The sequence below is a fragment of the Micropterus salmoides genome, unplaced genomic scaffold (genome assembly GCF_014851395.1).
Source record: "Micropterus salmoides isolate LMB-PRFRI ecotype aquatic unplaced genomic scaffold, ASM1485139v1 Ms_hic_scaffold_16, whole genome shotgun sequence".
Lineage (NCBI taxonomy): Eukaryota > Metazoa > Chordata > Actinopteri > Centrarchiformes > Centrarchidae > Micropterus > Micropterus salmoides.
The window spans coordinates 26,738,326-26,756,063 of record NW_024040707.1 but is presented as its reverse complement, the minus strand read 5'-3'; the positions used below and the strand labels follow the sequence as shown (position 1 = coordinate 26,756,063).

The 17,738-nt window shown below is 40.5% G+C and overlaps 1 protein-coding gene across 1 annotated transcript in view; it reads right to left on the bottom strand.

The window, feature by feature from the left end:
- lamb2l (laminin, beta 2-like) overlaps positions 1-17,738 on the bottom strand; it is a 52,764-nt gene that overhangs the window by 20,586 nt on the left and 14,440 nt on the right. Inside the window, exons 3-13 of the mRNA XM_038723161.1 lie at positions 10,956-11,125; positions 4,982-5,117; positions 4,481-4,554; positions 4,002-4,190; positions 3,368-3,431; positions 2,800-3,002; positions 2,463-2,583; positions 1,868-2,056; positions 1,161-1,340; positions 887-999; positions 377-456 (exon numbers count right to left, since the gene is read on the bottom strand). Coding sequence (XP_038579089.1) covers positions 377-456; positions 887-999; positions 1,161-1,340; positions 1,868-2,056; positions 2,463-2,583; positions 2,800-3,002; positions 3,368-3,431; positions 4,002-4,190; positions 4,481-4,554; positions 4,982-5,117; positions 10,956-11,125 — 1,519 coding nt within the window. The remainder of the gene's footprint in view (positions 1-376; positions 457-886; positions 1,000-1,160; positions 1,341-1,867; positions 2,057-2,462; positions 2,584-2,799; positions 3,003-3,367; positions 3,432-4,001; positions 4,191-4,480; positions 4,555-4,981; positions 5,118-10,955; positions 11,126-17,738) is intronic.

Sequence of the window (17,738 nt, the reverse complement as noted above, 5' to 3'; positions counted from 1 at the left end):
GGCAGACTCACAGCAGAGGGGGGTATGAACAGAAGTGTAGAATTGATAAAAGAAAATGTCTCTGATCATGAAGTCTAACGTTACTCTGCAGCTCTGTGGTTTATCAGTGAAGTGTCTGAACTCCACTGCAGACTGGAGTCTGTCTAGAGACGGACAGACACTGTCTCCTATATGAAACGTCTGGATCCTCACTGCGCTGCATTTTTGTAAACTATGATGAACCGGTGGGTCACATCTCACTTTCAGAACACAGTACATGAATTAACGTTAATATATCTTTTTGTACCTGAATAACCCATTCGAACAAGACATCCTTTTCTGAAATCCATATTTTTAAAGATACAGACATATCAAATTTTGAAAATCTATACTGAACCTGTTGTTGAATGCTCCACCGAAGTCACAGTCACATGGTCTGCAGCCGGCCAGGTCATTACTGAGCCCCCAGTATTCAGGCTACAGGGATAGAAATAAACCTCAAAACCAGGATGCACAGTTTTTTAAGTGTACAACAAGTTTTAAAACAAAAAACATTAACATTTAACAGTGCAACATATCTATCCAACCATTCATCGTCAACCGATATCCTGCTTACAGGGTTGCCAGTCCATTGCAGGGCAACACATAGACAAACAACCACTCACACCTAAGGACAATTTAGGGTAACCAATCAACCTAGCCTGCATGTCTTTGGATGGTGGGAGGAAGCCGGAGCACCCGGAGAGAACCCACGCAGACACGGGGAGAACATGCAAACTCCACACAGAAAGGCCGGGGCAACTGGGGTTTAAACCCACGCCCCTCTCGCTGTGAGGCGACAGCGCTAACCACCGCACCACCGTGCCGCCCCCAGTGCAACATATAATTTCTTGCTGTTGCTACTAACCAGACACTGGTTGCAGTAGCGACCAGTGACATATCTTTTGCAGGAGCAGTCCCCACTGATCTGGTCGCAAGGAGCTCCCATCCTGATAATGCCACGAGGGTCACAGTTGCAAGCTGATGGAGACACAAACACACACAAAGAATAATATAGTGGCTGATGTGCCATTTACAGATCTTAAATGAAGATTACAGGGTTTCATTGTATCCAAAACACCTTTCAACATTGTACAGACATAAAAGGGTTTTCAGTAGCAGACAAACACACGCATACGTACGCTGACAACCCAGTGGGTCGTTCTGGCTGAGGCCGTAATAACCTTCCTTGCAGTCGTCGCAGCGCGTGCCTTTGACGTTGGCTTTGCAGCGACACTGCCCTGAAATCATCCCCATGTTCGGGTCGGTGTGACTGTCACACACTCCTCCTTCCAATGATCCGACTGGGTCACAGTCACAGGCTAGTGTTCAGAGGTCAGATGGAGAAGTAAAAGGGGAAAAGAATGAGAGGCAAAAACAAAAGGACATACATGGGAGAGTTGAACAGATAGATGGTAGCTTCATGAGGCATGGAACATTAAAACATACACTTAAAAACATAAAACTCTTCTCAACTCTCAAAGTATCATTCTGATTAATGACACTTTGAAATGTAATAATTGTGCTTTTCATTGTTTTGTTACATTAAACATTACATTTGTGTAAAAAGAGGTTTTGGTTAAAGTGTTTACGAAATTTAGTTTTATATTTATTTTAAACTCTTGTAACCTTATAATAAAACTTAATTCAAATGCAGTCTCATACAACCAATTAATGGTACAAATCCTTGAGATAACTGCACAGGAAACAAACTAAATGATTTCAACCCACTGGCAGATTTTTTGAATTAGATTTTTCAATACTAGAAGATGCCATTTATTTAAGCTCTACAGCGGACCAATCCACATCATAGCAGGAAACGTTTTGTTCAAAGGAACAAATAACTCACCGACACAAACCCGTGGGTCCCTGACATCCCTAGAAGGGTCTTGGTGGAAGAAAGGTTTACACATCTCACAGCTGCGTCCCATGGTGTTGTGCAGACAGTTGTCACACACTCCTCCGCTGATGTTGCCCGTTGCCAAATACACCGCCATGTCAAAGTGACACTGGTTTGAGTGGCCATTACAGTTACACTCTGGGGAAACAAGCAAGAACAAATAAAGACTAATGACACGCATACAAACATGACTTTGACTATTAGAAGTTTCTTCCAAGCAGTTCTGAATCACATCAGCTCCTCTCATCCTTCTTAACGCTTTACAAGAAACTCCAGCATGGCTGAAGGAGACTGCTCTTATGTAATCTGTTGATTTTTTACAGTTGCATTCAGTTGGTTAGGATACATTTACATGTGCCACTATTGTAAATACTATTAGCAAACCTGACTTAAATAAGCAGCACCCTGGTTTCCCCCTGCATTTGCCTGTACTGTCTAGGCCAGCAGCCAACTCTCTGTATGTGTGTGTATATGCGTGTGCAGCAGATTAACAAGAACACCGTCTTACACTTTTGTAAGACGGTGCATGTGTGTGCGTTCCCACCTCTGCAGCTGTGCGGGTTCTCCACCTCAGCGGGTCTCCATGGCAGGTCATTGTGGAAATTTCGGCAGCGCTCGCAGTTCAGACCCTCTGTATTATGTTTGCAGACACATCGACCGTGGATCTGACCAATCACAATGTAGCAAAAGAGTTAATGTAGGCATTGTCAATAATAATGTGTACTGAACCAATTAAACAAACTAAGATTCTTATTATTTCTAAACAAGCTCCTTTCTGCTCTTTTAGCTCTTTCTGTTTAGTCCAACAACACATGCGGTAATGATTACAGATAACACCACTGTAATAAATAAAAGTAAAATGAAATAGTCAACAAGCTCACCATGCCATTCTCCCGGGCGTCAATCCCTGGCACTGGGGCGCACTCTGAGGCGTGTCCGTAACAGAAGCAGCTCCCTCTGACCACCAGCTCATAGAGGGCGTAGTAATATTTCTGCAGGACATCAGAGCGTCGGTCCAGCAGGTCGTCTCCCAGAGTGTTCAGCTTGGTGAAGTTGATCCGCAGGTTGGTGATACGCAGAAGTTCTGTAAAGGAGAAAAACAGATTAATTCAGTTTGATTTGTGTATTAACCCATTTCATGACACAACTGAAATTTAATAAGCATGCAAACATTTTGGAATGACTAGTGTTGAAGTGTATTTTAGCCTTATTCCTCAAAAACGTAGCATATTTTATTTGTATTGTTGTTAATTGCATTTTGATTCAACTTTTGCCCAAAGCATTTACTTTTTTGTCTTATATTACACCATATAATTATAGATTAAGATAATACACTGTACCATACAATACTTTTAACACACACACACACACAATGTGCAGTTTTGTCTGGAAATATTAAGGTGAGATTTGTACGAGGCACATCATGCTGCGCTAAAAGTCTTCACTGACCTTGAATGTCCAAGCTGTAGGGGTCTTTCACATGAATGGCGGGATCCAAAACTTTATAAATGACCTTAAATACAGAACAGAACCTTTCAGCTAGAGAGAAAAAGAGGATAAAGGAAAAGCACATCCAACTAAAACAACAGGTGTTAGCCAAACACAATGTGTAAAATGAACAGATTTTTAAAGCAGATCTGAGCTGGAGAGTTATTTCAGTTTCAACAACAAGTACTATGAACAAATCAAAGTCTGTTTGGTTGGTGGTGTCACATATTCCTCCAATGAAGACATTTTACTTAATTCAAATTATTCTTTAACATTATTTATTTTCATTAAATCAAACCCCAATTTTGATACTATTTATGTTCATGTGTTTTTTTTTCCCAGCAATAGTCATTCTTACATTATTTCTAATTTACTACTGCTGCTGTAAATGAAAAACACTACTGAAAACAGTAGTTTTACAGTTCAGTGGAAACCAATGGGTTTGGGTGTGCATTGTTGTGTTTTGGTCTTTTTATGGGATTTGTTTGTTGACAACAACAAACATTTAGAATATTGCCTGCCTTATCTGAACAAGACACTCCCAGTCAAACACGTCTCCTCTATTACTGCTACCAGCACCTCTTCTACTTCTTACCTCTCCATTAGTGGAGGGTTCGATATCAGAGTAGCGTTCCTCGCAGATGATGTCGTTTATGTGTTGCAGGCCATTGGCGGGGATGGTGGGAAAGGTCTTGGTACAGTTTGAAGCAAAGTAGCGGTAGGGGCGCCATGTGCGGCCGAAATCCGCCGAACGCTCGATGATCATAGCTGCAGGTCGGAAAGTCTGAGGAGGAAGAGAGCGAAAGAGAAGTCAGTCCAATGTCACATGGGGATTATGGTGAATATTTATGTATGAATACAATGGGTAACATGAGAAAATTCTGTGGTATCTGTGATCAGCATACTGTCACACTGATTAATCTGGACGTTTTGTTTCATCTTCCTGGATATATGGAATGCAACCATCGAAGACACATGTAGACAAGTAGCCACCCAAACATGCACATACAGTCCTGTCACCTTTTCAAACAAAGGTCCACAAACACCCACATACATGCAATAAAGTATACACACCTTAAACTTCATGATGAGATGTGTGAAGTGGAATTCAGCCTCCAGGTTTAGTCTGATGCTGACATTCTCCTGTCCTGTGCAGGAAATAACTGTCACTCAATGCCATAATAACAACAACAAGATGTACAAGTCTTGTCTCCTCAAGTCACTGCCTGCTTGACTGTAGGGACTGTAGGAGACCTTTACCATCTGTCTTAGCATTTTTTTCTCTCCATCAAGAAATATCAAGGTCTTCCGCAATATTCTCCCTATGAAGACATAGATTTATGCTGCGGTATGAAGGTCCTTTTACTACTTTTCTTATATCACTGCATCTCAAGAGCATTCTCAAGTATTTGGATAGATAGAAAATCCCTGTTAACTCCCAACAACACACAACAATAAGAATAAACATATTCCTCACACACATATACTCTCATACATGTAGGAGGACAAAGACCATCAGCACAATGAACTGATCATGTTGTTGTGTACGGTGACAGGGTAAATACACACACACACCATTGACAGACTGCCACCAGGTGTTGTCTCCATTGCTGTCCATAAGGTAGATTACGTTTTCGATGCGGTGGCTGTTTCTGTGGTGGTCTGGGTTATAGCGATGCTGGGAGTTACACTCGAAACACTTGTCTGACTCCTGTTGAGGCAGAAAACAGAAATTTATGCTTGGAGGAAGTTTTTCCTCAGATGTTTTAGATATGATGATGAAGAAATAATCAAAATGTTTGAGTTGTGATAAAAACAATTAGCAGCTGAGTTGTTTTTTAGCGCTTTTAGATTTGTACAAAAAGAACAAACCAGCTGTTTAAAAAATCCACTGTGGATGTTATACTACACGGGAAACAATCAAAACAACTTGCTGTAATTTCACACACCAACAGTGTGTCCTGTGAAAAGGATCAATCAATGAGATCATGCTAAATTTAATTTTGTCTACAAAGGTTGTGTCTTGTACATGTGATACAGTGTCAGTCAGTCCCCTGTGATAGAGCTGTCTCCTCAGATTAGTAAAAAAGATGAAAAGGGAGAATAGTCGGGAAAGAAAGAGGGATTGGGAAAGAAGAGAGGAAGAAGAGAGCAAAAAAGACAGTGGGAGAGATGGAGGCATCTGTGAGGATAAGAAAAATGGAATCTACAGCTGCTCTGTGAGGCTGCACTTACGCACAGCGGTACTTGAAGGTAAATGCTAATGTCAGCATGCTAACATGCTCACACTGACAATGTCAACATAATGATATTTAGCAGGTTTAACGTTTGCCATGTTCACTATCTTAGTTTAGAGTGCTTGCATGCTAACATTTACTACAGTGCCTTGCGAAAGTATTCGGCCCCCTTGAACTTTTCGACCTTTTGCCACATTTCAGGCTTCAAACATAAAGATATAAAACTGTAATTTTTTTGTGAAGAATCAACAACAAGTGGGACACAATTATGAAGTGGAACGAAATTTATTGGATATTTCAAACCTTTTTAACAAATAAAAAACTGAAAAATTGGGCGTGCAAAATTATTCAGCCCCTTTACTTTCAGTGCAGCAAACTCTCTCCAGAAGTTCAGTGAGGATCTCTCAATGATCCAATGTTGACCTAAATGACTAATGATGATAAATAGAATCCACCTGTGTGAAATCAAGTCTCCGTATAAATGCACCTGCTCTGTGATAGTCTCAGAGGTTTAATGCGCAGAGAGCATCATGAAGAACAAGGAACACACCAGGCAGGCCCGAGATACTGTTGTGGAGAAGTTTAAAGCCGGATTTGGATACAAAAAGATTTCCCAAGCTTTAAACATCCCAAGGAGCACTGTGCAAGCGATAATATTGAAATGGAAGGAGTATCAGACCACTGCAAATCTACGAAGACCCGGCCGTCCCTCTAAACTTTCAGCTCATACAAGGAGAAGACTGATCAGAGATGCAGCCAAGAGGCCCATGATCACTCTGGATGAACTGCAGAGATCTACAGCTGAGGTGGGAGACTCTGTCCATAGGACAACAATCAGTCGTATACTGCACAAATCAGGCCTTTATGGAAGAGTGGCAAGAAGAAAGCCATTTCTTAAAGATATCCACAAAAAGTATTGTTTAAAGTTTGCCACAAGCCACCTGGGAGACACACCAAACATGTGGAAGAAGGTGCTCTGGTCAGATGAAACCAAAATCGAACTTTTTGGCAACAATGCAAAACGTTCTGTTTGGCGTAAAGCAACACAGCTCATCACCCTGAACACACCATCCCCACTGTCAAACATGGTGGTGGCAGCATCATGGTTTGGGCCTGCTTTTCTTCAGCAGGGACAGGGAAGATGGTTAAAAAATGATGCGAAGATGGAGCCAAATACAGGACCATTCTGGAAGAAAACCTGATGGAGTCTGCAAAAGACCTGAGACTGGGACGGAGATTTGTCTTCCAACAAGACAATGATCCAAAACATAAAGCAAAATCTACACTGGAATGGTTCACAAATAAACATATCCAGGTGTCAGAATGGCCAAGTCAAAGTCCAGACCTGAATCCAATTGAGAATCTGTGGAAAGAACTGAAAACTGCTGTTCACAACCGCTCTCCATCCAACCTCACTGAGCTCGAGCTGTTTTGCAAGGAGGAATGGGCAAAAATTTGTCTCTTGATGTGCAAAACTGATAGAGACGTACCCCAAGCGACTTACAGCTGTAATCGCAGCAAAAGGTGGCGCTATAAAGTATTAACTTAAGGGGGCTGAATAATTTTGCACGCCCAATTTTTCAGTTTTTTATTTGTTAAAAAAGTTTGAAATATCCAATAAATTTCGTTCCACTTCATAATTGTGTCCCAATTGTTGTTGATTCTTCACAAAAAATTACAGTTTTATATCTTTATGTTTGAAGCCTGAAATGTGCCAATAGGTCGAAAAGTTCAAGGGGGGCCGAATACTTTGGCAAGGCACTGTAATTAGCACTAAACACTAAATACAGTTATGGCTAATGGGAATGTAATTGATTTTGCAGGTACTTGGACATGAACCAAAGCATTAGGAAATATTCTAATTTTGACCGGATGATGGCGCTAGATGAAAAATCAGAGGATAATCAAAGTTCTTAAGTTTCATCCTGAGGGGGAGATGAAGGTCTGTACCAAATTTCACATCAACTGGAAAAGTCAGGGAATCACTGGGGGACCATGGATGTCTGTACAAACTTCCATGGCAATCCATCCAATATTTGCTGAGTGATTTCCATCTGGGTCAAAATGCTGATCCAGCTAGTGCGTATCCAGGGCCTACAGACAAACATGACTGTTATATCTGCAGCATCAATGATTGAGATGAAGAGAGGAATGCAAAAAGGGCAAGGTGAGACACTGACATGAATGGAAGGGGAAGAAGAAGGAAGAATGAAGGGAAAATGCAGTTAGGTGCTGAGAAGCTGACATTGACATGCCGGAAGGCAGAAGAAGGGGAGGAAGAGCTTGAAGTCAGAGGGCATGGGAAAGATACAAGAATGTGGGGGCCAAGCCCAAGAGCTTGAATGAAGGGGTGTCCTAGAAGTTAGAGAGGGTGGTAAAAGAAAGGAAGGTGCAGGTGAGAGAAGTGGGTATGCAGTAGAGAGGGGTCTCAAACAGCACAGCAGGGGTGAAGGACAAAGAAGGGGGCCGGCTGAGAGCAAGGGAGATGCTGAGAGAGGGTAAAAAGGGGGTGCATTGAGAGGGGGCCATTAAGAGGGGAAGAGGGCTAAACAGGCAGATGACGGTACGTTGGCACAGAGTAACAGTGGTTTCCAGGGCAGCGTTTCTTAATTAGGTTGTTGTCAAGGGTGATTAAGCTGCTAACAACAACATGGTTGTTAAAGAGACTCCGCTGGGAATTGGAAAGAAATACCTAAAGTGTGCTGGAAGTGATGTGTTTGTGGATGTATGTGGATGTGCGTGACCACATGCGCTCACATGCCCACTTGTACATTTGTGTATGTAAGTGACTGTGTGTGTGTGTTTTTACATGCATACTTGCCTTCTTCACCCACCCTCCCTAATCCCAGCATAAATCTGCCCAGTCCCTCATCTCAGACCCCGGCTGCTGAAAAGGGCATTTCTTTCATGGTAACCCATCCATCCTAATGCAATGCGCCATCATTAGAGAGCCTTTCTGTAACACAACTGAGTATTCGCTGCAGCTTTATCGTGTTTACAGGAATTAAGGTTGAAGAGCAAGAATTCAGGTATTTCTAAAGGAGCTGAAAAAGATAAACCAAAAAGGCTTTAACTTCTGTTCTGAAGTGGTCTCTTTCTCCTCTTTCAAGGACACTGTAAAACTTGAGTTGGTGACTGGTGTAAACTTGTGTGGCTTTAAGAACCTCCCTCCCTCCCTTCCTCCCTCCCTTCCTCCTCTGAGCTCTTATTTATCTCCCATTAGTCAAGCCTGGTCAGCTCAACTATAAGGCTTTCTGCTCCAACAATACACTGATGTTAAGTCTGATGTTGATTTGAAAACACTTCTTTGTCACACAACTATGGTGGCTTAAAAAAAAAAAGTACACCCCACCTACCTCATTCAGTTTCCTTTCCACCTCTGTTACAACTCTGAAACTGATGTTATTATCCTGCTGTTCAGTATCTCACTTCTCAATTTCCTGCCATACTGTCATTCTTTTCTCTATTACCTCTATGTCTCTGACTTCCTCTGCTTCACCTTTTTCTTTTTTGCCATTCCTTGTTTTCCCATCTCCTTCTTTACTTTTCTTGTTACTCTTTATTGCCATAGCAGCTTGTCTAACTTTTATTTCCACTCTACCAGGCACCAAAAGAGAACCCCTTTAAAGGTTTTCAACACAACTGGCCTGGCAGGAGCTCCGTAAACGGGACAGAACTGTGCATACAAACTATGCAATCTGATCTCACAAGGAACAAAAAAACAACCAAGGAGGCACTATGTCAAACACAAATGATTGATTAACTTCTTGACATTTAAAGGCTGAGAGACTGTTGTGGGCCTCTAAAGTAGCTGAACAGCTATGGTCTGCACCTGGATTTACGGTATGACAGGTTGTCACTATATCCTGCACATTACTCTAGTAGAGGGCCTCTCAACCAATCAGACAATGTCAATCATTTTCACCTGGAAGTTGACACTGTTGAATATTCCCCCCCTAAAGCAATGGAAGTGCAGGCACACACATGTAGATGCGCAGAAACACATGTTGCGTACGGATGCAAGAGAGGTGAATGTCACCTTGATGGCGATTGAGTCATGTCATGTAGGGGTAGAAAGATAAACAAGAGTTGCATAATGTAGAGGTGAAGGAGAGACTGTTCATTTCACAAAAGTATCTATACTTGGATTTATACCTGAAGTGGACAGTTTTTGGCTTAATTCTATGTGTTAAAAAGTTGCTGCTGCAGTTCAGTGTATGTACTCCTCATACATCAGTGTGTAAGTTTAGCTTTGACATGTTAGCCATGTACCTAAATGAATCAAATACAAGCATATGTCTAATTCAAAAAAAAAAAGGAAACAGAGTCTAAATGATAGCTGTGTAACTGATGGTAAATAGTAGAACTAGAACAGGTGGTTTTAAATAGTCAGAACTGCATTGGTCCAGTTTGCATGAATTTTCCTTAACCAATGAGGTTTTTGTATTTAATGGGAGAAGGCCCAGATGATTGTAAAGTTAGTGATTCACACTAGAGGGAAAAACTCCCATTCATAAAAGAGTCTATTGCTAGTGTCTAAAACCAGTTGTACTGTTGTGGTATGTCACCAGCCGGAGAATCGTGCAAATGGCTACAGTAAAACGAGAAAAACAAAAAATAAAAAGTAAATTTAAAACAGCGAGGCTATGACACTCTCTAAGAGATGCAGATGTGTGTATGTATGTGTGTGTGTGTGTGTGTGTGTGTGTGTGTGTGTGTGTGTGTGTGTGTGTGTGTGTGTGTGTGTGTGTGTGTGTGTGTTTGTGTGTGACGAAGGTGTGGCTGACTTGTGTGTCTACACCTGGGGCCTGATATTGAAAGGCTGGGAAGAATTGGTGGGCCTTGTCATGGAAACCTGGCTACAAACAAACAGACAGATGAACAAATGAAGATGGAAGAGTGGAGACTGAAGGATGAAGATGAATGAATGCATGAAAGAGAGAACAAACAAACCATCCCATTTCTCTTTGCACTGACTATAAGGTACCATGCATTGTGAAGGGGGAGAGGTGGGATGCTGAGAGATGGAACGGGCAGGTGGGAGAGTCAAGTGGAGTGTGCATGAAAAACAAATGAGTGAAAATTGGGTTTTATTATAGCAGTGACTGAAAATGCCAGCTGTTGTAAAATCAATGTGACATCATCACAACATGCGTGTGTCATTAGTGGAAAAAGTATGAATGGAAAATCATAATAAATCATCGTTACCCGTAACTCCAATTTTTTACACTCAGAGCACAAATCTGAAGCTGAAAATGTTTTTTTATGTTCTTTATATTTCACCTTGACTGTGTGTTCATGAGTATCCTGACCTGCAGATGGCTGACAATGCAGTAGTGCTCTGGTCTGTCAAGGCCACAAGTAGAAGTGGCGGATAGGTTGACAGCCCGGCCAATCAGAAGGTTTCCTGTTGCAGGGTAACAGCTTCCCTCCGTGCAGCCATGAGGGCCTGATGGGAGCTCCTGTCCAAACACATTGAGAGCTGGATGTAGAGGGATGAAGGTTAGAAACAAAGGAGACAATAATTATTCAACTACTATACTCATCAAAGTGCACATAGTTGAAGCATCTCATTTTGCTTGCATATTATTTAATTCATCAACTTCATTTCATTTTTTTATCCAAACTAAAATTTCCTTGATTCAACATTATTCTTGACAGTACAGGCATACACAAATGGAGCTGGATGCGGGTATGTATCCAATAGAACTAAGAAATGAGGCCAAGTACCGCTGTGGCTACTGCTACTTGCTAATTAGACCTCTGCTAAAGGTGGAGTTGGATAAAGCAATGTTTATATTTAAGTGGTGATCGAACTCTATGTACTAATAAGAATAGGTGCACTTCAAAATCCGCCTGGTCCATTCCATATCAATTCTGCACTCTAAAAGACGCATGCCGCTAATGCCACGTTCATGTCATAATGGGGTTACTGAACCTCCCCTGCACAGCAATTGTGTAATCATATGGCAGGCTTTGTATTTTCCTTTTCCATCCTGAAGCAATATACAAGGTAATAGTAAGGGCAGTACTCAGCATTTAAGCTTAGAAGGTTGAGTCTTTTTGGGACACATGGGAAACCAAACCATGTCTTTTCCGTGAGTCAAGGATCAAGCATCCTCATACAAAAGAGATGCGTTCTGTGATATATATGATATCATCTGTATTGTTAGGTAAACACAATTGCTGCTGCAATTTTTATATATATAGGTTCATTTAAGTGTTATATTTTGTGTATTGAGTGCATGCATGCTCTATGTTTAGCATCTAACTGCCTAACTGATTGTATGTATTGAAATTGCTGGAGACAGAAGAACAAAGGCTAAGTCTGTGATTCAGTTCAATTTCAGAGTAACTGCTCTTTTAATGGGGACAGAAGCTGTGAGAGGCTATTTTCAAAGTGCATACTGACATAATCACACTTGATGAATGAACATTATGTATACATCTTGGGCGCTCAGTCAAACTAACTTCTGACCTGAAAATAGCTCAGCCAGGCAAATATATTGTCCAATGTTAGCTTGCTTGATCGCAGATATATCGTATCGCCATGCAGTCAGTCGCTAAGTAGCAAGAAAATGCAGTACAGAAATGCCAAAGACATGTTTAGTAATATAAAAAAAATAAAAATATACATAAATGCATGCACTTTGTGCACGACATTGAACAAATATGAGGAAGTACACTCATACACAGCATGTCTGGCGGCTTATAAATAGTAGGATCATTGTTGTGGTATAACGTTTCAGACACTGCCTGACATCTAAGAAAGTAATTGCCTTAATGGTCTTAGGAGTATGAAGAAGCAAGTTATTAATTATAACTCTCTAAAATGTTCTGGTCCTATTCCCTCAAACTCTCTCCCTCACCCATGTAAACACTCTCTCTGCACCACTGATTCAGAATAACAGGCCTCATCAGGGTGACATGAGAGAGAGACAGCAAGAGTGGGGGCCAGGGGGGAACATCAATTATGGTAAAGAAAAACTGAAAGATGCACAGAAAAACTATGCTGACTGACCAATTATATATAAACAAAATTAATAAAGTGTTTCAGCAGTCATTAAGACAGGGTAGAGACAGTTCAGTCAATTTAACCATTTATTGGCACTGAGCTTACAAACCAACCACCAGAGCCTGACATTCAGCGTGTGAATGAATGTGAGGCATGAGAAAAAAGTTCAACATTCAGTTCGGTGTGCTTTATTGGCATGAAGGTTTCATTTAAACAATGTTGCCAAAGCAGTTTCAAAATCTAAAGTTTACATTTGAATGAGACTAATAATTCATTGTATATCTAAGGAGACAGAAGGAGATATATATGTTGGGGAGCAGGCAGTGATGTATGCAGGAGCTAAGACCAGGCGTGGTCATATGGAACATGTTACTTCAGTGCATGCCTGAAAAAAACATGAGGCTTCAAAATCAGCAGTACACAGAATGATACGGGAGATATGTTGACAGAGATATCTGGGTCTTTCATCCTGTTGATCTTCAGAAAACAACAGAGTGCCAACATGTTGAGGCACGATGGGAAAGACACGGACGATTTTAGATGGAATCATAAGCATCCTCGTAAAAAGAGCTGCATATATGCATTACACAGATGACTCAGTAATGGTGGAGAGCTCTTAATCACTCATTTACATACCACTCTGTGATCTATATGATAATATTTGTATTGTTAGGTAAGCATAATTGCTGCTGCAATTTTTATATACATTAGAAGCTAATTTAAATGAAATAATATTTTCTGAGTGCATGCATGCTCTATGATTAGCTGTTATAATGGGGACAGATGCTGTGAGAGGCTATTTACAGAGCTTACTGATCATGTATGCATCTTGGAAAGACAAATGCATTTACGCCTTTTCTTTTTTAAGTGCATAGCTATACATTCAGGCATCCTGAAGACAAAACATGAGTGACAAGATCACACTCAAGTGTAGGTTGGCTCCAACAGTAAGTTAAGCTCTCCACGTCTTTGCCCATTTTTGGATTAGCCAAGAGGTCGGCGAGTCAGTTGCCAAGATGGCGAAGGCCGGAGCCGGTCACATCTCTTCTCATCTATGGATGACATCATGGAGACTACGTCTATGGATAGTTTCTATCTCATAGGTGTTAACACCAAGTCTTTCCAGGGTCTGGCAGTATACTAGCTCTAACAAGTTTGTTTAGCAGCTTTGGGCCCCTCATATAAACAAAGAGTGGTGGTGAAGATACGAACCTGTGGAGTGTAGCTCGAGGTTCAAATAAGTAGCTATTATTTAGCATAGTATTTATAGTCAAAGTCATTACAAAATACATCATCCCACTATCTGTGCCATTAGGTGATTTTTGGAATGAAATAGATTTGATGATGATTATTTGCAAAACTACGCTCAAAAACCAAAACGTTGTGAATATACAGTACTAAAAAATTAAATACTGAAAATAATTTAATGGAAAATCGTTCTCCATTTTCCGAGAGTAGAGAAGACTACAGTTCCTTCAGTCCTTCTGTACACACATATACAAAATGTGTGTATAAATCTCTTGGCTCCCGTTCAAGTAAAAAGATTTAACAGAGGCAGATTTTCTGAATTCCTGTGAGGCATTAACAATGCCTGACTGACATTGTTAGCCGGTCTACTGATAAAACTACCAGAAAATACACCACACGTCTATAATGTTATTCCACTACATAAATATAATATGTAGCAAATTTAAAGACGGATTACAATAAAATGAGACACATTCAAATTTACAGTATAGGCAGGTATGCACATGTATAGTGTGCACATGCAGACGTGCACATAGATGGGTTAGAAGACAAACCTGTGGACTGTAGATAACAATCAAACACACCCTGTCCAAACATAAAACACAAGGCAGTGCTGCAATACTGAAGCTCAAGGATGTAATGTACAAGGCATCATAAAGGAGGCATTTCCTAAATAAACACATTCTAGGAGAAGAAAACTATAAAAATGCTTAAAAATGGCCCCTCAACTAAAACAACCCCTTCAAGAACATAGAAACTGACTGAGAGCTGCAACTGGGTTTCACCTGACCTCGCTTTACAGGTATGACATTACGCAATGGGTTCACTCACTGGTCAAATAACCTGCCCTAAATAAGACCCCGCGAAATACATGGAAATCTTCAACAGTGCTTGTACTTCACCTGGCTTTGGATTGTAACTAACAATGAGAAACTTAATAAAGTTTGGAGTTCAGGAAGGTTAAAATGCTGTGGTTCAGTTTGATTTGTAATTCATTACACAAGTTCACGTTCATGAATGTACTTCAAGTTGATGGTACTGTGCAAAAGTTTGTGTCTTCAACATGATGCTGACAGAGTATTATGGCCACTGTTATAAAAATGATCTAAAAATACTATGACTTTTTCTAGTAAATTTGTCTATCCTCAACATATTAAGACTTCATTCACAACGTTCTTTCTCAGAATATTATGACATTATTCTCTGAATCTCAAAGAAAAAAATCCTAATGCTCCATCAAAGTTTCTCATTTGGGTGTGTATTTTGGTTTTCACCACTGCAAAAATAGTTAATCAGATGCTGCTAACTGTGAGAAACTAGCATACAGAAGGATACAGCTAATGATTTCATTTTGATTTGAGTCCATTTGTGTTGTTTGATTTAATTTCAACTCTCAATGTTTGAGCTACCCCTTTCTCTGTCTCATTACAGTTTGTCACACTGTTCAAAACATCCAGATGTGTTATGAGATCCTCTCCCGACACTCTGTCTAGGCATGTACTACTCAGTAGTCATAATTTACCCTCAGTTTTAATTAGTGAGAGAGGTTGTGTTCTGTCTTGAAATAGACCACACATGCATGGAATGTCGCTACTATAATATATGCCAGTTACAAAATATCCATCTAAAGGCTTTCTCCAGTCTGTAAGACTATGCTGAAACAGAAAAAAATGGTGTTTGTGTTGCTAATTACAAGGCAAAGCCATTACACACTCACACGTGACAGACCCTCATTTTTCAAATGATGCTTCTGACATCTGAGACATGACAGTAGTGTTGATCCCCCTGTCTGTGTGGGCCATAGGAAACATATCCTTTACTTGGTTTTCACCTGCCCCAACTAGCATGGAGAACTTCAGAATGCATATTTTGAGGTGTGCATTCTATTAATTTAGTGGTGTATGCAGTAACAGCCTGACGTCATTGTTTTCAGGCGAATGTATTAGCATTTGTTCATGCATTTTCATTCATATATTCTACGTGTGTGCATGGTGCAATTGGAGTGTGCTAGTGTGCTTGTAGGATGCTTTTAAACTTTAGGAACCTACAGATTTGATTGCAGTAATGACAATACAGCACAATAATAACACACCAGACAGGAGAGGATGCTTATGTGACCAATAATAAAAAATAATTGTTTGGAAGTGCCATTCAGCAAGGCACTTCCAAACTATGATTGCTGTACTTTAGGAAGTGTACTTTCTAGGGCTGCCCCTGATAATCGGGTAAACCGAAGATTCTTAGTCGTCAAACTTTTCAGTAGCCACAGAATAAAAAGCCTTAAACCTCAAACTCCATTCGGGAGCTGCACCTGTCACCAGGATGAAAGTATCAGGGGATTGTTGCAACACGGACCTTTTCTCTTGGGACACAGAAGTAGGGCTGGGCGATATGGCCAAAACTGTTATCACGATAAAAACATTTCATATCATTCGATATCGATAATTATCACGATATATGTCAAATCATTAAGTATCATAAGTTTAAAGGCTGATTTTTGCTCCTGAGTAAATATTGAAGAAAGCAGATGGTTAATTATGTGGTTAAACTTTTCTTTATGGTCAGAACTTCAACACTTGATGCTAAACAGTGGATCACTTCAGAAGTCTGAGTTAGAACATTTAAAACTATTATCTTTTTCAACAAATATGATTAATCTTTTTTCAACAAAATAAATATTTTAATAGGAAATATTAGGTGCTAATTTGTTTGTGATTCAAATTAATTAAAGCAAATATTTATTGACGATATACTGAACATTTAGTATATTGTTATTTAATTATCATTATTGTTTTATTGACCAGCCCTAGACAGAAGTAATTTACCGGCGCACTGCTGTTAACTCTAGCTGCCATTAGCTGGTTAGCTCAGTGTTGGTGTCTATACAATAGCACAGGAACTTTGGACGGCCTAGAGGAGGAGGTTTTCGGACCTTGGGTGGGGCACCCAGCGTGGAATGCTCCAATGAGCGCCAGAACCGAGCCGAGTGAGCAGGCAACAGAACCGGGCTCAGAGCATCCAAGTGAACACAGACCGGGACCGAACACAGCCTCCGAGACCCACAGAGGCCAGTTTGACGACAGGGAATAGAGATATACAGAGGCTCCAACCCGGACTCTTTTACCCAGCCCAGGAAATTTTTCTGATGCCCCAGTAAATATATATTTAAATGATTAAATTAATATCATAAATGTGCAATGACTTGTCGACTAATGGCTTGAACTTGAACAGAGTGGGAGCATATTGTAACAGCAACCACTAGTTAAGTACCTGCCATTTCTGGCAAGCAATAAGCCTTAATTAAGGGGTGCTATTCTATATTGAGAATTTGGTTTTCTGGTAAAATGACAAACCAACACAACTGCCTGACGGACACCAAATGAGTTACTGTATTACTGTACAGACTACTGAAAAAGAAAGTAAGGCTGAGATGCAGGAGTGTGACTTGAAATAAAACCAGTTGCACAGATGTTGTTTGACACCAGCTGGTTTACCAGCGTGTGATTAGAGTGTAGCACGTGGCAATGTAACATACACACACGTGCACAAAAAAGCTGAAACATAGGGGAGAAGTCAAAGGTAAACACACCCTGGGGCATCTCCCACCTTTATACACCACTATGGCAAGAATGCAGGGACAGAGAGGAAAATGTTACTCATTAGAGAAAACATTCCAGGTGTCAAGGTGGTGAAGCAAGCGATGCAAACACACGCTTCTGTTCTGCATGTATAGACACAAACAGTATGTAGGCCAGAGAATGGAGGTACAGAACCGAGAGGATACACACATATTTTTTTACTAAACTCCAATCAATAAGGCTTCAAAGGGATG